This window comes from Struthio camelus, chromosome 2, assembly GCF_040807025.1.
Source record: "Struthio camelus isolate bStrCam1 chromosome 2, bStrCam1.hap1, whole genome shotgun sequence".
Lineage (NCBI taxonomy): Eukaryota > Metazoa > Chordata > Aves > Struthioniformes > Struthionidae > Struthio > Struthio camelus.
The window spans coordinates 25,764,067-25,787,158 of NC_090943.1; the positions used below are offsets into that span (position 1 = coordinate 25,764,067).

General features: G+C 39.6%; 1 protein-coding gene across 2 annotated transcripts in view; it reads left to right on the top strand.

Annotated features, from left to right (window-relative positions):
- Positions 1–23,092, top strand: part of ZNF804B (zinc finger protein 804B) — a 324,788-nt gene that overhangs the window by 274,301 nt on the left and 27,395 nt on the right. For both annotated transcript variants that reach the window (XM_068934732.1, XM_068934731.1), the window contains exon 2: positions 20,726–20,869. In XM_068934732.1, coding sequence (XP_068790833.1) covers positions 20,726–20,869 — 144 coding nt within the window. The remainder of the gene's footprint in view (positions 1–20,725; positions 20,870–23,092) is intronic.

A 23,092-nucleotide genomic window follows, 5' to 3' on the forward strand; every position in this document is an offset into this window, starting at 1 on the left:
CACACTAATGAAACCGTGCAAACTCACTACTGTGCAGACATAGCAGGTGACTCTGCAGCCTGATAATGTACTATAGCATGAGAAATTGCTGCTTGGTGCTACTGGGATAAATCTGAGGATACGACTCAAAGCTGCTGATGAAATGTTGTTGGTATAAATGTTTATTAGTAGATAGATATTGATATATTTATATCAATACTCTGTCATGTGACATACCTATGCCAGGTCTGTTACATTATTATTTACATCAGAATTCACCATCATGCAAAACTATTGAAAGTCCATCACTGAATGAGAGTAAAATTAGTGGTATCCTGGTATCCAGCTGGAGAAAGGAAGACTCTCCCTTGGTGGAGGAGGATCAGGTTAGAGATCTTTTGTCCAAACTTGACATCCATAAATCCATGGGCCCTGATGGGATGCATCTGCGAGTGCTGAGGGAGCTGGCGGATGTTATTGCTAGGCCACTCTCCATCATCTTTGAAAGGTCCTGGGGATCAGGAGAGGTGCCTGAGGACTGGAAGAAAGCCAGCGTCACCCCAGTCTTCAAAAAGGGCAAGAAGGAGGAGCCAGGAAACTCCAGGCCTGTCAGCCTCACCTCCATCCCTGGAAAGCTGATGGAACAGCTCCTCCTGGAGGTCATCACTGAGCATCTGGAGGACAAGAAGGTGATCAGGAGTAGTCAGCATGGATTCACCAAAGGGGAATCATGCCTGACCAATCTGATAGCCTTCTCTGATGGGATGACTGGCTGGGGAGAGGAGGGGAGAGCAGTGGCTGTTGTCTCCCTGGACTCCAGCAAGGCTTTTGACACTGTCTCCCATCACATCCTTGTAGGTAAGCTCAGGAAGTGTGGGTTGGATGGGTGGACGGTGAGGTGGATTGAGAAGTGGCTGGATGGCCGAGCTCAGAGGGTTGTGGTGAGCGGTGCAGAGTCAAGTTGGAGGCCTGTAGCTAGTGGTGTCCCCCAGGGGTCAGTCCTGGGTCCAGTCTTGTTCAATATATTCATCAATGACCTGGCGGAAGGGACAGAGTGCACCCTCAGCAAGTTTGCTGATGATACTAAACTGGGGGGAGTGGCTGACACACCAGAAGACTGTGCTGCCATTCAGAGGGACCTGGACAGGCTGGAGAGCTGGGCGGAGAGGAACCTCCTGAAGTTCAACAAAGGCAAGTGCAGGGTCCTGCACCTGGGGAGGAATAACCCCATGCATGCACCAGTACAGGCTGGGGGTTGACCTGCTGGAAAGCAGCTCTGCCGAGAAGGACCTGGGAGTGCTGGTGGACAACAGGATGACCATGAGGCAGCAATGCGGCCTTGTGGCCAAGAAGGCCAATGGGATCCTGGGGTGCATGAGGGAGAGTGTTGCCAGCAGGTGGAGGGAGGTGATCCTGCCCCTCTCCTCAGCCCTGGGGAGGCCTCCCCTGGAGTCCTGTGTCCAGTTCTGGGCTCCCCAGTACAAGAGAGACATGGAGCTACTGGAGAGAGTCCAGCAGAGGGCCACAAAGATGGTGAGGGGCCTGGAGCATCTCTCCCATGAAGGAAGACTGTGAGAGCTGGGGTGAGGGGCGATCTCATCAATGCGTTCAAGTATCTGAAGGGAGGGTGTCAAGAGGATGGGGCCAGCCTCTTCTCCGTGGTGCCCAGCAACAGGACGAGAGGCAGTGGGCACAAACTGAACCACAGGAAGATCTGTCTGAACCTGAGGAAAAGCTTCTTTCCTGTGAGGGTGAGAGAGCACTGGAACAGGTTGCCCAGAGAGGTAGTGGAGTCTCCTTCGCTGGAGATATTCAAAACCCGTCTGGATGTGATCCTGGGCAATATGCTCTAGAGGTCCCTGGTTGATCAGGGAGGTTGGACTAGATGATCTCCAGAGGTCCCTTCCAACCTAAACCATTCTGTGATTCTGCGATTCTGTAATTAATTGGCTACTACAGCATGGCCTCAAGTAAGAAAGCATTGCAGGGACAGATGGGAAACTAAAAAAATAAATGCAATACATAAACGTTACAGTAATTATCATATATGAATAACATTGTATATAGCGTAAAGCAAACTAAGAGGACAGAAAGAATTATTTTGTTAGTAATCGCTTCAAAATCCACTCGGCAATATAGCTTTCCTGACTGCCTCCATGCCAGACTGCCAGCTTTCAAGTGCAGGCCATGCCCCTGCCCATACCAAGACAAAGTATGCTCTCCCCACAGACATCCTCTGCTGGGGAGATTACGCCCCAGAGGAAAATTTTCCTAGCAGTTCTAAAAATACCATATTTCTTTTTGTTCTTCTCTGCTAAAACAGATTACTAATATCTGCCCTATTTGTAAAGACTCCAATGGCATTGCTATTGGGAACTCAGCTTCCCTGAGACTTAAAAACTAACCAAAAAACTAACCAAAAAAGCACCTACCAACTGAAAAGAGGGTATTATTCCAGCACACTTTAGATACCTAAGCATGCACTTACAGGGAGATGGACAAGATGACCTAGACTATATGTCTTTTCTTCTCTAGCAAAAATTTTTATGGCTCTATAATTAGATCAAAGTCATGCTTTTTTCAGCCTGCAAGTGGTGCCAAGTGTTATCAGTATGGAAAGGCAGGGCATTTAAACCAGTCAGGCAGGTGAAGTCATTGTCACTGATATTATTTTCTGAGTGCAGATAACGGCTGTTCAACTAATCCACTTCATAGGCTGCTTTGCTATAGTGTAATGATATTTGCACCTCTGGAAGACAGCCACACTATTGAAATGATGTTTGATAATGTTTCTGTACCAGTTCTGCTTCAATTGACTTGACTGCAGTGTTATCAAAATGTTCAGTGTATAGAGCCTAAGCTATATTTGGCGTCTCCTTGACAGAAAAAAAAAAAAAATCGGTCCCTACACGTAGTCACCTTAACACATTAGTTCCAGATGACATTTGTTCTTGGATGCAAGAAGGAGCAGTTCCGCTTTGGGGACTTGCTTCTTTCTTTTCATTGCTATTTTACAGCTACAGGTTGCTAATGGATTGCCCTTTGCTTCTGTGCAGATCGACCCCTGGGTTTGACCCCATCTCCTTGGTGACAGGTTGGATGCAGTCGGAGAGTGGGCTATGCAGTGGAATTTGCATTAACATAATTTAGAAAGCTGCAGTTCCTGTTTTTAACATAAAACCCTGAAACAAGAAGCCTATAGGGAAACGTGACAACACAGCAGTCTCCTGAAGAAGAGCTATATCATGCAATATGCTGACAAATGGATGATTGATGTGTAGCAAAAGCCTTAGTGCTTTAGTGGAGGCCAAATTTGGTAGAGTACTTGATAAGGAAAGTTGCAAACAGCAGGGGAGCCTACTCTGCTTAGATAACATGGATTCATGCTCTGTCTATATTACTAAGTAATTAGGCATAGCAGGGTTGGATCAGTAAATTGAAGCAGTTGGCATTGAGGCACCTACATCAACACTATTGGTCTGAGATTTTTGCTTTGGACAAGATCTAGGCTGCTCATCTGGACCAAACGTCTGCAGGATAAGTCATTAGTTCAGACCCTTATGTTTCTATCAGTGGTTGAGGTGCCTTTGGTATGCAGCTGAGGCAGATCTTCTGCTTTAGTTTCTCTTCTGAGGAGGCTGGTTGCATGCACCAAAGCTGCTCTGTGAACCAAAGCAACATGCAGCGAGTGGCTAGATTTGATTTAAAAGCGCTCTACTGCTCTGATCCAAAATACTAATGCGGGCACAGCCACACTCTTTGAGGAACCCTTGCCTGATGCCTGATTTTTATTTCTAATATTAATAAAGGCAAAATTAAATAAAACAAATCACCTCAAACTCACTTATTTTAAGTTTCTTATCTGTGCACTAGATTTTATTCCCTTTTGCTTTAAGGTTCTCTGGCATCTTGTGCCAAGTGCTCTGGCTGAATGTACTTGGCTACAGGCACAATTATACCAGTGAAAGGATTATACTGTAGTTAAATGAAAGGTTTCAGCGTCTGATAAGAGAATGTTAGAAGCTTTTAGGGCCTTTAGTGTCCAACTAACTCCAAGAGCCCCGGATAACTCAAGAGACTAGAATACATAAGACAGTTCAGTGAAAGCAAGTTAAAAGCAAACCCAGGGGTCCACTGCTCTGTGTGATAGTAGCAACTTAGAATTCTCATCTAGTTATTTTGCTAGAGATTGCAAACAAAGGGAAAAATAAGCTGAAGAATCGACCTCAAACTGTGGCACAACCAGACAATATGCAGCCATTTTCTCTTCCTCCAGTAACTTCCCCGTAATCTGCATGCCAAGACTCACTGCAAGCGGGATTCATCTTGCTGCAGAGTGCTAGCCAAGCTCCTAATTTTTGCCCACGGGAGTACAGAGAATCATAAGTAGGTCCTCTACGCAGGGGTGAATTTCACCCCAGATTAGATGCCAGTGTCTCATTAGTATATTTCAGGGAAATACAAATAATTATCAAATGCAGGATTTGAGGAAAAATCAGGTGGCTTCAGAAAATGTCTTGAGCAATTAACTTAAAAAAAAAAAAGATTCTGTGTTAGATATATGATAAATTTGTGGGCAGGAGCACAGTTTCTGAATAAAGTAATATATGAAATGAACGGGGTTTATTCCTGTTGTATGAATATGTTGTTTGCTTTGTCACTTCAGTTTTCCATTATTTTATTGTATCCTGCCTCCTTTTTGTTTATTGAAAATATAAGCATGACATTAATTTCATTATCCTATTCTGCATGCAGGCGTGTATTACATTTGCAAATGAAGAATTGGAAAGGAGAAGCAAATTCAGTAAGAGAGAGAGTTTATTATGCATGCATAAGCAAGCAAGTACTTGTTTTAGAACAGTATGTCTTGAACAGTTGTGATAAGGATTGCCAGGATTTAAGTATGGGTTTTATGAATAGAATTTTTTAAAAAGTAACTACTATAGAAATTACTTCAGTTCACTGAACTCTGCATGTTTTATCTTGAGTAGGACCACAAATTGTGATATTCATTGTTAGACTGAGTTAGAATCTGAAACAAAGAAACAAGGGACAAATGTGGGTATTATTAAAATATATAACTTTTCATAAACTCTCGTTATTATAAGTAGCCTCCTCTTTTATGATACCTTAAATAAAAATGAAGAGAACTGCAAAAAGATGTTTTTCAGCATTAGCAGTAAAAGCAAGAATCTTTAGAAGAAGAATTTTGTACGTTCATACAAATCTAAAATACTTGTTCCCATAAAATCTTCACCTTACTGTAAATTCTAAGATATTGTACCATGCCTGAAGTGATGGAACCGTAGGTTTACCTGAAGTGATTCATGAAAATACAACTCATTAGCAGAGCCAAGCTGATAGCAGAGCTAGTTGTAACACTATTTCTCCATATAGCGTGATATTACGCTGCAACATTATTTAGATTTAGTGATGCCAGCCTCTGTCTCTTGTAATGTAAGTCATACCTATGTGTCTGTTTGTTGTTCGTAATGCATACAGCCTATGCTAAGTAATAATACTTAGATAAATAATACTCATATAGAAATTAACCAACTGTGGCATTAAAATTTTCAATACAGAAACTCAGATGTATAGTGAGGTATTGTGACTTGAAATATTGGTAGCTATTTCATAGTTATACTATATATACCTACATAAACTAAACAGGTAGATAGACAGACAGAAGCACATATATCACTACACTGTATATGTTTTCTCCTGTGTAATTAGAAAATTTGTCTTTCCTTTATCTTCCATGGCTACATTTTCTCCTTCCTCCTCTTCCACGTCCTTAATATTTGCTTCTGTATTTTCCAGCTATCTTCATCTTCTTTGTCATATTTTTCTGTATTTTTTAGTATCTTCCTTCAGCAAAATTGTTGAAGATATGGCCATGCGGTTCACTGGGGTAAGGCTGGAACATAGGGTGCTGTTTCTGCTAGAACTACAAACCTGCAGGAAGATCTTACTCACTTCATCTCACTGCTTGGTGTCACTTTTTCCATATTGCTAAAAGTGTAAAGTGCTACTGACCCCCTCTGCCCTTCTGCCAGTGATTAGAAAAGGAAAGTGAATAAATGCAGTGTCGCGTTCCTGGCTAGACCAGAACATTCATCTTGTATGGGAAAGGCATGAAAGAGGTGCCAATGATCTTGTGAGAAAGTGCTTAGCTTAAATAGTTCAGGAAGACTTCCAAATCCCTGAATGAGTAGGTGTAAAGCTCAAGGTTTTTTCTTGGTGCTTTCTAATAGTGTTCTATTCAACATGTTGCATTTATGCTGGGTTCCTAATGGGGAGCTGAGATGCCTGATTCAGCTCTAAAGGTCTCCATATGCAGTAGGATGCAGACAAGTTAGGTGGTGCAAAGCCGAGTACGGTGAGAGCAAAGTCCTAGCCCTGCATTCAGCTCAGGAGTCAGTCAGGCTTCAGAAGGGTGTTTTTTGAATATTAAATATAAGCTTATACATTCGTTTGACAAACATTTAAAGATTAAGACAGAGATGACCATATGAATCAAATATGGCCATAGTTGCTTTTTAAATCTCCCTTCATAAAATATATACAGTAATTCTGGCAAAACTTGACATAATCGTTTTACTAGAACAGGTTATTCTGAATATACAAAATATCTCGCATTGAATTCATAACTGGCATTTACTGCATATAGGTTGTTGAATATGGTTGAGTGTCCAGCATTTAGGTGCTCTATTCCTCTCAAATGGAGAAAAACAAAATTTTCAGGACTGCAGCTGCTGCTAATATGAAGTTTTACACTCACCTGCTCATCTCCTTCATGGTACAAATTGTTTTTAAATTGCTTTAAACGCACATTCCAGAATGGCTGAGTCTTAGTTCTAATGAATTGAGTCAGAATTTGTGCTTTAGTAATTTTATACAGCATATTACTTGTATTATGATAGGAGTAGGATATCTCTAAATATGGGCGATCGGAACTGAAAAAAACGTTAGTCCCTGGAGATTTCTAAGGTGCATTTGTATTTCTCACTGTGTGAGTGTGTGGATGCTTGTGAAGAATGCTTGCACTATTGAGAGCGCACATCTCGTCAAACAATGGTTGATATTAGTGTGAGACAGCTCAGAAGAGTCCAACCTCACACTAACGCATCAAATCTCATTATGGCCAATTTTCTGTTGAGTTTTCCTGACAGTATGTTGACAGTATAAGAGAATGCTGCCCAGAGATGAAAGTTAAGTGCAGTAGACCAAAATCGCTGGTGATGGAAGTGTACCAGGATATGTTGCTTTAAAATAAAATGTAAGCAGTGAAGTGTCAATGGTGCGTGTACAAAATAGTGAGATTTAGAGACTAAGGGAGTGGAAAGTTTGCACAGAAGGGAAATAATTAACAGGGTTGCTTTATAAAACAGCTTCCCTAAATACATTAAGACACTTGCTATGCAAAGCTCTTTTTTCTGCCCATCCTCATTAACTTTTTGTTACACTTTTCATTCATGTTGTAAATGCAACTTGGTCTAAGTTATACTATATAAATTATATTCATATTGATTACATGCAATTGACATACACCTGATGTTATACAAACCACTGAATTTGGTCCCAGTTCCCTCTCTACACTGTAGCCACTCAGTGAAGTCTCAACCTAACAGAGGGTGGGTACACTGCTGAGAGTAATTACTGTGAGTGTGATTCTGCTTTCATTTACAGGTACGTGACCAAAAATTATTCCACCACTGAAACCACTGGCATGTCAGAGGGGTTATAAGCAGTTTTTTGTTTGTTGCATTTTTATTCAAGAACAGGTAGTTTGCTGTGTAGCTCTCAAATACTGGAAGGAAATATCATCCTCTCATTGTTATCTCATTGAGTCATCTATTTTAATTAGATCGAGTTAAGAGAGTTTACACATACATTCGTATTCATTAAGGAAATGCACTGTCAAATCTGTTATCTAATAAGATTTATAACACAGGTGCTTACTGAAGATTTTGTGTGCTAGGAAATGATCTAAAATCAAAGATAGGAAGTGTTTCTGTAGCATTAAAAACATTAAACATTCACTGTAGAATCACAGTTTAAAAATAAAGAAGAATCCAGAGTCCATACTGAATGAGTTTCAGTACAGGAGCTCAGATGTATAGTGGGATATTCAGCTGGCATTTAAGAACATTTGCCCTTTAAGAAAAGTGACACAATAAGTCAGGAAATTTAATGATTGCACTCTTTGGAGTTGAGACCTCCACATTTATATTTATGATAGGTGATGGTGAGGCCAGAAATATTCTCTCAGGTTGAGAGCATCCAGCTTAAATCATTTTTCTGAAATTGGGAACCTCTAATGTTGTACCATGTTCAATAAGTTCATGGAATTAATTGACACCCCAGGAGGCCTCATGAAACAGCATCAAACTGTAATCAGCCACTTGAATTGTTGTTTCAGGAAGCCTCAGGTCTCTACGGCAGCACTAGAAGCGCTCGTTACTGCCGGGGTAATGTATTCCCAACGAAGTGCTTGTGATAGAATTAGCTCTGTGTTATATAGTTCATTCATCTGAGGGCAGATGAGGATGGATCATCTTTTGTTTGTTCAACAGAGTATTTGTTTAAGATCTTTTGTGCCCCAGACACTGACCTATTTTTCAAATTATATGTTGTATTCCACAAGGCTATTAATACCAACAATCGTGTAGAGTGAATTCAAGAGCATAATAGAAATTTGCTATCGATTTGGTATCGTATTAGTCTGTTACTCAAAAATATTCCAGCAGAATAAATCTAGGCCTTGGCTGTAAAAATAGGCTTTCTTTTCCTTTTCCACATAATTTTTTACATCAAGAATATACCTATCCTCCCTTTTAATAATTTTAAAAAGCTGAGGAAATCCCCCTGGGTTTAAATTTTGCCATGGCTTTTGTTTCCTGTGTTTTTCTACTTATCATGCTTGTTATAGTTTGTCAGAAATAGAGGGAGGTCACAGGGAGGCACTCACGAACTCCTCTGCTTGCAGAGGGTTGGGTGGAGTGCTTCAGGCAAACCCTGTTAGGTACCCCTTATTTGCAAACTCGCAGCTGATGATTACTTAGCAGCACTAGTGATTATACAGTCCTGTAAACACAGGTAGTGGTAGACATGACCAGACTTCTGTCATCCCTGGATGGTAACTTAAAAGAAAGGGGAAACAGAAAAAATTAGAAAGGATGAGGGCAAAGTCATAAGATCATGCAGGGTCAGATGCAAGCCAAGCAAGGTACTGTGGTTTGAAAGGGTTCTGGTGTGTGCCCCTGGAGTTCACATACGCCACATGGTATGGAAACCAGGAAGATAACCACTTGGTATGTAAGTGACATTTACCTGCAGCAGTGCTCAGTGTTGCAGCTGAGATGCTGCTGCTTATGTCTCCACTCCTCCTTTCAGCAGTATGTTCACTCCTCCCTGCTGAGGAAACTTCCTGATGCTGAGAATAAAAACTAGCAGTTTATCCCTAAATGTCTCTCCTAGAAGAAGGTTGGAACTGAGAATGTGATATAAGAATGTATAAAATACACCAAGTTTTTCTGTCTTCTTGATCTACTGTTAATCAGTTTAAGTCTGGAGGTGCAGGACAAAGACTGAATTAATGTCTTTGGTTAATAATTGTTATCTGCAGTCAGCAATAGAATATTCGTGCTAATTCTTTCAGATCTGTCAGTAACTACTGTCTTTTGCCTGTGAATATACTCCCGAGTCTTGCATTCAGTACACAGAAGTAATTTTGGAAAGTAGTTGTTTTCCCTTTGGGCACAAAGGGTACCACTGGGCAATTATTCCTATGTGATGGCTCTTGAGCATGGGAAGTGGGAGAGTTTTATTTTGGAAATTGCCATAATGGTGCCATTAATCTGCAATTTCAGTGCCCAGTTGTGTTTTGAAATTAAGTCACATTTAATAGCCTGATGTGCTGCAGGATGGGCTTGAAGCCATTTTGCTTAAAAAGAACTAGAACAAAATCTTCCTTCCTTCTCTCCTTCCTTCCCTCCTTCCCTCCTTCCTTCCTTCCTTCCTTCCACTCATGCAGTTTTTTTAATCAGAATGACAACAATGTTATACTTTCATCTGGCAAATGGATGAAGACAATTTTGTTTCTCTGGCTCAGATCAGTGGAACTGTGACATATATAAAACTGCAGAACTGATAAACAAGTACACAGAATTTTGTAAACCTCATCCATGTATTTGGGGTGGGGAGGGGGAGGAAGGGTACACGTATGTCTAAAAAAGCTTCATTTTCCCATTTAGATTTTACAGAATAATTTGAAATTCTCTTTTTTTCACGTAGATAACCTCAAATGCTGAGGAAATCAAAGCTTTCATATATTGATGTTGCAGGCTTCTGTTGAAAAAAGTGCAAAAAGGGATGCATGAAAAGCTAATGTGCAAAAATATCCTGGTTTTTGGTTAAAAGCTTTTCATCAAATGCCATACAATGCAGTGATGAGGCAGCTTTTTATGGGGAAGTTGTTAGAGAAGATGTACTATATAGATATAATTCAATTAATATATGATTAATGCTTACACTATGGGACATTTTCCGAAGTAGATTGCAAATATGCATAAATAAGAAAATAAATTTCACTGATCTGGATTTACTAGAAGTTCATTATTATTTTATCATAAATTTGCCAGTTATTCTTTGTTGCTATGAGCAATAGAGTCCCACTGATATCATACTATATCAATTATGGTGTTGAATTAGTCTGCGTGAATTGGCTTTAATATAATGGTAACCTAAAAGAAGGAGTCAAACAATATTAAAAGGGAGAATGTAAATATTCAATGTTATTAGCATTAAAGACCATAAAAAGCTATTTGATATGATTAGTCTGCATTTTATGAAAAATGAACTTAATAAAGAAGAAGGTTCTAACAGCCAAGAATGAGCTGTGTGATAACTATTCCTGAGCTCATAACAAACGCTGTATTTTCCTACACAGCTACAACATGATCAATATCATTACTGTAAAAAGCTCTGAGCTATCGTTAAGTATGAAAGACACTGCATATAAGCTAAATTCCATTGTATTCTATAGAAGGTGTTGGGTCAAAATGTACAAGGATCTTAAATTATGTCAAGTAGGTTTCAGCTGAAAAGAAATGTCAGACAATGAAATACAACATCACAGGATCTATTAAATGCAGTACTGGAACATGCATTGTATTCTAAAAATTGCAATTGGTGAAGTGAGAATGGTAAGAGATAAATGGAGGACTGACTAACTCTTCAGATTAATTGATAATACCTCACTCATCAGAAAAGAGGTAAAAGAAATGATCACTGGAGAGAGGAGAGAAAAAGTAGTATGGAATAGTGAACAAATTGAAGGAATTGACTTTAAATTGAAGGCAGACAGTAATCTTACAATCAGATTCCCTGAAGGACTCCCATTTGTGCAGAGAAGCAGGAAAAAGTGAATGATTTTTTTAAATTATTTATTTTCTATGTAACGGGAACATTTCTTCTGCCCAGCTTAGAAGACATATTTCTATTCTATCTACATTTTAAATTAGTCATAACAAAATAAATTTCACTAGAGCCTTAGTAGGGACTCCGAATTTATGCATTAGTCAGCAAAGCCACAGCTGCAGAGTAGCTGGAAACTTTCTGAGATCCTCCGACATTTTCCAGCTTTGGAGTGCTTACCCATGACTGTTTCAGTCTTTGCTTTTAACTGCCTGACATATAATCCTAACAGTAATAAAAACACATGCCTTTCCACTGTTATCCCAGAAATCATTTCAGCATCTAAAATTATATCCAAACTCTGACAATTCTGATATCCTTTATGTTGCTGGATGTGTTTTTGGGTCGCATCCCTTGATCTCTTTGGGACTATTGCTCTAGTTACAGAATGACAACAGAAATTGCTTTTTTTCACAGAACAATTAGTATTTGGAAATCAGTAGTTATTATTTCATGCATTCAAAATACTTTGAAAATCATATGTCACATGTTAACCAGCATTAATGTATTTCATAGATTAACATCGTGGCTCAGACGTAAAAATCAGGCAGCATCATATGCTGTTAGGCAGATTTAGAGTAACTATATTTTCCTAAGTTTTCACATCAAATTTACTCTTCCATTACCAGAGTCAACTACGTCGTTTATTTTCTATCACAAAGGTATCATGCTCCATCTTAAAATAAGAGAGGTTTGTAGACACCCTTACTTCTATGTCAAGCTTGTTTTTGAGTCTATTATACTGATGGTGAGAAACCTTCTTTTGGTTTCCAGCCTAAATGTAGTGAAGGCTTTGTGTCCCATTTGTACTTCATGCTTGTATCTTTTGGAAATTACTCGCTTGATAAATTCAAATGTCATTTTTATGTCGTTCTTTTACAGCTACATCTCACTAGTTGGATACGACATAGGAACAGGTTCTTCCTCATCTTCTGCTTCATGTTGATGAGCCTATAGACGAGATAATTTAGATTAGTTCATACATGCTTAGCCTGACAATTTGTGCCATTTCATATCATCTTCCTTCTATCACTGTAATTCTAAAGTCATTGACTACTTCCTCTACTATTCAGATCCTCCTCCATATTAACAGTGCTTCCCAACTTTAGATTATTTACACCCTCTCACTTTTGGTTCCAAATCAGGAGAAATGAAAAATGAGATTCATTTGAGGAGTGGTCTTGGAAAAACTTCATTAGGAATTCTTCCCCATCTTATACTTCTATACCCGCATTTTGCATTGCTGTCCCTGCTCTAACTCTTTGACTACAATATGATTCTTGCACTAATCCCCATTTTAAGAATGTTAATTATTTATAACTGTATCGCTATTTAATTATTTCCTGTTGACATGTGATCGTCCTTACTGACATGCAGTCACATCAGATACAGTGGATTAAATTGACAAAAATCAGTTCTCAAGATCCAATATCAAGTTATTCCAGTATGTTTTATCTTTGGTAGACTAATCCAGACTTATTCCATTTTCCATTAAACTGCAGCTCTTCATTATCTTTTTCTTTCTAAATTTATTGTAAAGCCATGCATGTAATAGATGCCAGGCTAACAAGGTCTGTAATTGTCCAAATTATTTTTCACTGTCTTAATTCAGATCTGTTACCCAGATTCAGACTGGACATTTTTATTTCACTATGTACCACTATATCTAGATTATCTTTAAACATAGCCTCATCCTTACTGAATGTTGTTTCACTTCCGCTTTCCTCTCTTTATAAAAGGTATATTTTTTCTACTCTATTTTAATCTCCTTTCCTAACTTGATTGACTTCTGGAAATTTTAACTTTATCCCCCCATTTTCTGAAATCAGTGAGTTACCGTTCTTTTCTTTTTCTGTTATTTCCTTTCTATAGAGGCTTTCTCCTTAGTTTTAACAACCTTTTTGAGCTGTTTATTTATTGTAGCACTTTTTTTTTTCTTCATTGTGTGACATTCCACGCAGTTTTATTCACTTATATTATAAAGAAATTATATTTTGCTGATTACTTCATTTAAGCTCTTTAAATACATCCCTTTGCAATATAAAGATCTAAACTTCCAAATTTATGTTATTATATGAGTATATATATCAGATTTATTAGGTATGAGGGAAAAGAGCACCAGCAGCAAATATGTTTAGCGTGAGTATTGGTACAGTGGCATCTGCTGAGAACACCTACTGGATTGGACATGGCAGAAAAGAGAGGTGAGAAGGTACTTGATTTGTGAACCACATTGAGGGAAGCAAGAGAGGAGTGTGAGTACTTATGTTGCTCATCAGAAATGAAGACACCTAGGAAACTTTACATGACGGTGCTTGGCTGGGTAGGCTTTGTAGGTACATCCATGGTTAGGAGACAACTGAGTAAGGTTCTTTAATGATTTAAATTTTGTATGTACATTTCAGTAGGTACTTAAGTTTCTTTGCAGGTCAACCACTTATCACATTTTCAGAAGAGTCTGATACATGCAGCTTAAGTTCCGCTGACTTCTGAAAATAAGGGGGAAAATATTGACTCTCTCTGGGATGTTTGAAAAATGTACTCTATCTCCACAATGAAGATTTCTAGTACTTTTATATTCCATTTATAAAGTTGAAAAAAGTGTTTAGGAAGCCTAAAATAAGCACAAGCCCCTTATAAAATTACCAGAAGAAGCCATGTGTCTTAGACTGTGTAAGATTTGTTTAAGATCTGAGTGCAGTAGCCCTGCTGGTGTTTTTCTTCAAATTCATACTTCCTATAAAACTGATGCTGATTCAGTGTTGCTTATTCTGATGGCAAATAAATTAGGAATAGGCTTATGGCTCCTTAAAGTAACAACTCTCTGATAGATCTGACCCATTAGTTCCAGGAGGTTTGTACTCTGAAAGACATGTAGGACCTGCTAAAAGCATTGCAATTCTCAGAGCTCAGCATTCTAGTAGCAAATGGAAGTGGATATAATTGGAAGTACTGCAGGAATAGCCTGAGTGTGAAAAATGTGAAGATCTATTTGTTTGGAGAAGTTAGAAGCTGCCTTCTATAAGTCAGCAGAGAGTGACAGTATTTTACTACTTTTGAAATAGAAGAAAAAGATTCCTTTGCAGATAAATGCAGATAATTCTGTAACTCCTCGCAGTAATTACGCATAGAATTTTCAAGGTGGGTGGCAGAGTATGTGTGCAGCAAATGAAAATGGTCCATATTGTTGGCTTCTCCTGAAATCACTTCCAGGTTAGGACAGGGGTGTGCAGAATGCCCTAGCGATACCCACTGAAGTGAGAAGGTGTATTTAGAGCGAATGGAGAGGCTGCCAACCCAAAGGCACGTGTGACTGTGGTGTACTATCTGTGCTTCACACCTCCTAAAAGTGGATATCTAATGCAGCTGACCAAAGTCATTTGCCTTTCATTCTATCCCCATTGCTAAAATTCCCTAGAAAACTCTTTAGTTGACAGAACAGAGCCTTCTCCAGGGAAAAGAAAAGGTAACATTCAGGGACTAGTTCACTGATTGAACCATTCTGGTGTTCACTTGCATATCCTAATATAGGACGTTTCTATTGTTCTCAAGTTTCATGCTGCACACAAGTACTTTGACTACTTCCTGCATTCTATGATTTGCCTGCTGAGTTTTAGAGATCTTTCTTGATATATTTTGCTATTGCTGCAGAAGAAAAGACAGAAAGGACATAAAAATCATGTGCAGTTATCCTAAGAAGTGGTGAATGAGCAAGCCTTAGTCTGGGCACCTGGGCTGAAACAGAAGTCCTACAGTCGCTGTCTGCACCCTTCTACGTGTAAATCCTGACTACCTAGAGATATGCTGTACCAGCCCAGACATTTTACAAATTTCCAAAAAAAGACCTGCTATTTACAAGAATGTTCACCTGAAAGCTCCAATAAAAATATGAATTACAAACTGAAATCCAGTTTGGCTAATTTAAGTACATAACTCACAATTAAACCTCTTATCCTTACTGTTCTGCTCAATGGTCTCCCAAGTGGGAGCCAAAACTACCTCAGACATGGGCTATACTTACACTTCTAATTTTATCTGCCCCAGCAAGCGGTCCTAGTCGCAGACCCAGGATGTGGAACAGCTATCAGCCATGCTGCATCCCAGGGCAAACTGGCTCTCTCCATGCGGGGCCGAAGTCTCCTCAGGCTGCCCTTGTAGCCCTTAGAAGTAACTGATATGTCTGTTTTTGTTTCAGTCTGTCTCAAATACTGTGAGGGCTGCGTTACAGCCTTCCTGTGTAGTCTATTTATAGCATGATGCTGCATGGCTTTTTATGGCATGCGAGCTTTCCATGCCTTGGGGAAGGCTATGAGATGGGGATGCCTGAGGGCATGCTTGATAGCTCTTGGAGGGCTACATAGGGCAGGGAGAGCCTGGTGAAATCTCATCCTTGCTGCCTGTAGAGAATGGTTTCTGAACTGAATGTTATCCCAGAACTGCACTCAGCCTTATCTCCAAGGGAACTAGCAAGTTTACTCCAAAATGAAAGCCAGGGAATGAACTATCATACACAGAGTGGGGATGATGGAGGACCAGGCTCCAGGAGCCAAGTGATTTGATGGTGTAGATGTACCCGGTAGTATTTTACAGCTGATGTTTCACCGATACTGAATCAAGCGGAATCATTACCCTCAGCATCTTATATATAACACTATTATTAACATGCCAGATTGTGATTTGCCTTGACTTTCATTGTTGACTTTCATGTAATTTCTTTTCCATTCTAACCTCCTGGACCTTTTTCCATGCATTACTATATACTCAGCTATTCACGACATAGTATCTCTGAGCATGATTTCCCCTTCCGAAACGTAGCACTTGACATACATCCTTATCGAATTTTATCCTGCTGATTTCAGACCATATCTCAAAATTATTACAGTCATTTTGAATCTCAGTCCTGCCTTCTAAAGTGTTTGTACCTCCTGTACCTTTAATTAATGTCATTCATAGATTTCATATGTACTTATAGTTCGTTTCATTTTCTAAGTCACTAATGAAAATATACCTAAAATTCTTAGATGTAGAATACAATTCTGTAGCTTATTAATATATATATGCATTTTATATACTTGTCCTACTTCTTCTTTATCCTCTAGTCTGAGAATCCTTGAAAAAAGAGGCACTTCAGTAGTTTCAATAGTATTTAGCGCTGGCACTCATATCTAATCTGGTTCACAGGCTTATATTTAAGATAGGAAACAATTCTGCTTATGTCCCCAAAGAGGCGACAGTCCATCACTTACTGAGTTTTCTGCATTTATGTAACAGTTAGCGGTTCTGTTGCAAGTTTTGCATTCCAATTTAGAAATAGGTGATGGAAAATGGGCTAATAATGTTATATTTTTCCCCATGTTCTATTTACAAGCACTATGCATTTATTCCACTATATTTGTAGTAATGCGTGGGTTTATACAAAACTGCTTCTGAAAGTTTGACTGTATCAGCTGACCTACTTTTCACCTTGGTCCACGTGAAACAGAGCAGATATATTTACTATCAATTCCTGAGGCAAGCAGTGTAGTATTGTTTTGTCTAGGTCAGCATACTTTAGTGGCTATGCAGTCTATTAAATATCTCTTACAGACTCTGGATATAATAAATGATTTCTAATTGACTAGGTGTCACTGGCAACATTCGAGAAAACTCAGTTACATGGGATTTTTCATTGATTTTGCCTATATTAGAAAATGAAATGTCAGATACCATTAATTGCATTCTCGCAATAAGAAGCGGACTGCAAAAGTAACTGCTAAGTGAAAGCACTTCCAGTCTAATGCGCAATAGAAGTATTCATTTTAAATGAATCCAATATGTAAACGTTTATCACTGTTATGTGCCTCTGTGGGCCAAACTGATGTGAATGCAATTATGATCTATAATGTGGAACCATTTCGCAGGTTTCTAGGAAAAAAAGGCACCAGGTATATTCCATACTTATTTATTCTCACACGGAATACTGTCTGCGTCCAGCAACACAGAAGGTAGTTAACCCCGTGGAGCTTGTTCTAGGAGCTTTTACCCACAATGCCTGTCCTATCACTGACATCGACTTGCACTTGCTGTTACCTATCCATGCCTCAAGCACAGCTCTGCTAACTTACATTGTCTTATAACTATACCCTGTCCAGGCTACAAGGGGCATATGACCCAAATAAAGTCCATGAAACTGTGACAGACATACTCATAATCTTTTGTGGCTCCCAGTTCAAAATACTTGTTTTACCTCAATAAGGTAAGAGAGGGCTGAAAAGCAGTCAGGCTTTTATGATCACCTGTATTTTCTTTCACATGATCTCATTGATTATACAAAAATTGACCACTGGTGCCTGTACTCCAAGGAAGATGATATTAGTAGTCTGGATGTGAACATTCATTTGACTATGCACAGTTTACTGTAGAGGCAGAAGTTCGAATGCCTTTGCAGAGAAAGAAAAATCCATGACCTTTCTAAAGTATGTGATGTAGCATTCAATTTCCCTGCATCTGATCGATAAGCGAGCAGGAAATTATATCTTTTGCCATGGTAGACAAGCATAATTAAGCAATAAGGCAATGGAGGTAGTTGTGATTATCTTAGGATGCACCTGGGAGCTGCCTTGTTGCTATTTTAAAACATCTTTATGCTAAGGGAACTGTATTAATTTCTGCTGAGAAAGATAAAGTTGGCAGTTTGGAATGCTCACGAAGAGCAGTTTCAGTTGTGCTTCACAGCGAGTAATGCAGCGTGTTCACCCCAAACAATTAGGCTTCTCCTTCCACAGAGGCGAAGATGGAGCAGGCTGTAAACATTTAATTGACAGTTCAGAACCAGAAAAAAAACAAACAATTATGCTTTGGCTGATTGCCAATGAGTTCAAAACTTACATTTTTACCAGTCTAGAATAAAATTACGTTGCCCCCAACACTTGACTTCCAGGGAAGGCATCTCTGCATAATTAATGCTATTGCATCCACATTCTAATTTATGCATTTTAATTATGCCAAAGGCCCAGTGAATAATTAATGCTAATAAAACAATGGGTCTGCTGCATAAGCTGAAAAGTATCACTTTTTAATGGGCTTTGAAGACTTAAATAACTAATGAAAACCATTTAACTATTTAATTGTGAGACTATTTCCCCCTAATACAACCAAACATTAGCTACCACTATTGAGCAGCCTCTCAAGTGGAGAAATTAGTTAGCTCAGGCTACCTATTTTTAGAAATGGCCAGTCTGAGTACACCACAGTCTACTAACCTACATGCATGCAGAGGGGGGATGTATTTGGATGTTTTTCATGTGAGATGGACTCATGTGTGATTGACATCACCGATAAGATGGAAAATCAAAATTTCAGGCAGTCCTGTCTTCAAGATATTCAGTTCATGCAATTTCCATGGGGAGATTTAGAAGTGAATATTAAGAAAGGTATAACAACCCCAGAGAGAGTTTCATCTCATCCTAGAATAGGTTTCTGAAATAGATGGGATAAATCACTGTTTGATGGTGGCTATCATTTTGCTATTGCCTATGGAGGAAGCTTAGGATACTACCTTAAACCATACACCTAACTCCTAGACAGTTTAGTTTTGGTGAAGTTAATGTCACTGGAAATGCCACCCTCTAAACTACTGTCTGAGAAAAACCTAACGACATCAGCTTGACAGCGTCAAGACCAGGGCAGGCATGAAGGACTTAGGCCAAAGGGTTGTGCGTTCTCGTGTGTCACATTAGCAGCCAACACTCCCTTTTGCATGGCCAAGTCTCAGACTTTAAGCTTGTGACGTTTGTTAAGAAAGTCCTTGGACTTCCCCTTTGGAAAGGTCTGCCCTATGATCTTTGCTACAGCCACTGCCTGGTCCCTGGAGGATGGCTGGGCAGCACGACCTAGGTGGCACTGGGGTGTCCCAGCCACGCGATGTCTTGTTGCGCCATAGCTGAGCAAGCCAAGGCTTGGCATGGGAGTGCTCTGAATGTGTGACACGCCGGAGTATCCACACAATCAGGTGGATACCAGACAGCACTAGCTGCACAGCATGGGAAGTCTGGTGGGAAAAATATCCCTTCTTTAAGCAAGTAAAGTGATACAGCTCATGATGAATTACTGCAGTCCCTGGCAATAGATGACATATATTGCAGTAATATCAAGTTGTCAACATGAATATAAAATGAATTGCTTTTATCAACTTTTTGGTTCACGTTTTCTATGGTAGAAGTCTGCTTTTTAAGTATCAGTGTAAAACATTTAAGAAAGTTTAATAATAATAAACAATAATGTAAAGAAGAGATTTTATAAGAAATAAAATTGTTAAAGGCTACTGACAATTTTGAGTATCAGGCCCCTCATTTAGGTGCAGTGGAGTTAATAAGTTTTGGCTCCTACGCTTTAGGCTTTCTCTGTGTACCTGCTATGTATAGAAAACAAAGCACTGGACTCTCCTGTAGAACTGCCTGGGGCATTAGGGAGAGACGGAGGGGAAATACTGAGAAACAAGTTATGTTTTCCCTATTTTCAGCTGTGTTTTCCTGAGACTGGACCTTTTCTCCCTCTACTAGAGCACTGCGAGAGTTGTACTAGCCTACAGGAGACGTTATGGTCTGCACAGGGCGGCGAGGTACTTAACTCTCGCAGGAGTGTGGTGTGAGTTGGCTGGCGTGTCCCCTCGTGCCGGCCCTGGGGAAGGGACAGGGCGGCCCTGGAAGTGCTCGTGCTGAGGCTGCCGTGCCACACGGGAAACCCCTGCCAGCCACATCCAGCTGCGATCTGGCCCTGCTGAATATTTCATACGGCACAGAAAGCGGAAAACAAAAGAAAATCCGTCTTAATATCTATATAACTACAGTTTCTTTCTTCCAAGCAATGGCAACTGAAAGAGCAGACACAGCAGAGCATAAACTGAACGTACTGGAAGGACTGATAGGCTAACCCGGTGTGTGCCCACCTGGTGATTTATCTATTCTTAACCATTCAAGTCTCCCAGCTAGGGAGCTGCTTGGTGTAGTGTTGGTATTCCTCTGGGCCTCATCCCTCTCTGCTTTGCTTCGTACAGTACCTCAGACAAGTAGTAAGAATAATTACCCAAGAAAGAGAAATGTTTTATCAAATCTAACTGAAGACCAAAACCTCCTCAGAGTGTATTTTGATATTAGGATGGAGACCAGTGAATTAGCAGTTTTGTTTGTGCTGTTCAATCTAGAATTTTTAATATGGATGACCAAAAAGCTAACAAAGCGCAAACTCTGGATCCGTATCAAAGTACATCCCTTTGCTTGTGCCTTTGCAGGACTATGCTGAGAAGGAGAAAGCCGCAGCAAAGGCTCTGGAGGATGTGAAGGCTAACTTCTACTGTGAACTATGCGACAAGCAGTACCACAAGCACCAGGAATTTGACAACCACATCAATTCTTATGACCACGCTCACAAGCAGGTAAACCTGAAAAATGTCCATGCATATTGCAGTAGGTCATCTTCCCTTTTTTCTGATTGTGGGAGGTTTCTAAATTCATTCTAGTAGAAGACACGTTAATACGTGATATTTTCAACTTTAACATACTATTTTTTCATTTAAAGCAAATGTAAATTATTCATTATTTTCCTCATCAGCACAATTTATTTTAAGCCCCCTTTGCCTGAAAGATCACTGTCTATAGTTTTAGATAAGGGCTCAACACTGATAGTCACACTGAATTTGATATATTTAAATGTGGAGTTATAAACGAGAGGGAGGAGGAAGGATTACTTCCTTAAACAGCCAGGTCCCTCTTTTAGATTCAGAAGGCAAATGATCAAGCTGTTGCAAGCTGGTCAGGCTGTTTCAAGGGTAGAAAAGCAGTTTTGTTTTTTTTTTTAAAGCATATGTTTCTGAATTTGCAGTCCATTCCTTGTAATGTTTCTCAGGGTGGAATACATTGTACCTTGCCTGCAGAACGTAATACAAAATAACAGCTGCTGCTACTGTACAACATAACATTGCATTGTTGGGAAAAGATAATGGTTGCTAATTGTCATCATTTTTGTACCAATTTAATCAGTACTATGTATGGTGGACGTAGCCTACCCACATATGCCTCCTATCCCGCTATATCTGCTTCCTACATCCTATTTTTCCAATAATTTTAACAAAAGCCATGTTTCCCCTGGCACCATGGAAGAAAAATGCAATTAATTAATGTTAACATGTCGGAATTCTAAGAAAATGGTTTGCAAAGTCCAGGAATGAGCATTTCTGCACCTTTGATGTAACAGAGTCTAACACATAAGAAGTTAGAACATGTAAAAGGATTCCAAAGCTGTACTTATTTTCTTTTTTTCCTACTGTATTGTGCAGTTCGCGTTCTCATGCATTTGTGTGCCTGCGCAGTAACCCTCGGGGGGGATTTCACTGGCGATCCCCAGCTCACAGAGATGGGCTTGCACCAACTTTGGCTAAGCATGAACAGGGCAAAAATTGCAAGGTCCTTCACAAGTTAATGGCTGTTTGTTCTGTTTTGCAACATATAACTTGGTCTTGATAATGGATATCCTATACTGTTTTTGTTTTGTATGATACTGTTCTCTTATACGTCTACTGTATTGTGCCTGGGTACACACATTCACACTTATACACAAGTCTACTAAAAATTTCTCTCATGAGATCACCACCAACTGAAGAGTGTTCAAGCTGCTCATGTATTAATGTCTTACAAGTGATCAGACTTCTGGGTATACAGTGGTCAGGGTCTACTTTACAAGTATATGAATCATATGTGAAACTGCAGGTATTTATTTCACAGGGCTAGAAATACTAAATATGGAGTACCACAAGCAGCACTAAAGGCAAAACTCCTCACACTCACCGAAAGCGGTCTTATTGTCTATTATAGCGTTATAAAGGACATAAATCCACCAGTATTTTTCTCTGTGCATCTCTCGCAGCACTGCATTAATGACTTGGCCACCATCTGCCCATCAGTCGTGCTGAGCCATGCTGCTGTATTCAACCCACCCAGAGTCACCTATACATGGATGTAAATCCGACCTCTTTTTGCCCATCACTCCCAAAACAGAGCTAGCTTTATCTAATGTATTTATGTATTAAACCAACAGCAATTCCTCGCATCACCACTCTGTTAATTAATCCATAAAAATGGTGGTAATAATACAAAACAAATACATTTCCAGTTCCCAAACATGTGACTCTAATCCCTCTAAATCCCCATTTACTGCACAAAGAATTTGTTTCACCCTTCAGCCTTTTGCCTACTTGTCAGAGATGCATGTGAACTCAAGTGGATTTACTCCTGCCCTTCCTTTTCCCCATGACCCCCCGCTCAAAGACCAGCTTATGCAAAATAAAACAATCTTTTTGATGCACCATCTATGTTTGGGTTGTGTAGGGGAGGATTTGGCAACTAACCATCATAAAATGGGATGCTTAAGCAACAAAGCTACCTTTAGTTTTTAGATAAGTTCAGTGCTCTAAAAGCTGCGATACTGATGGTACCGCGAACTCACAGCCTGCATGGAAATGCACGACACATACAGAATATCAACTGGCAGTACGAGCTCACCCCATCCTGGCCTTTCAGATGTAGTTCAGAAGCTCAGTTAGAAGGGAATTAGCTAGCAATCCTCCAGGTGTGAGAGGGTAATTCAGTCTTTTCTCCCCACT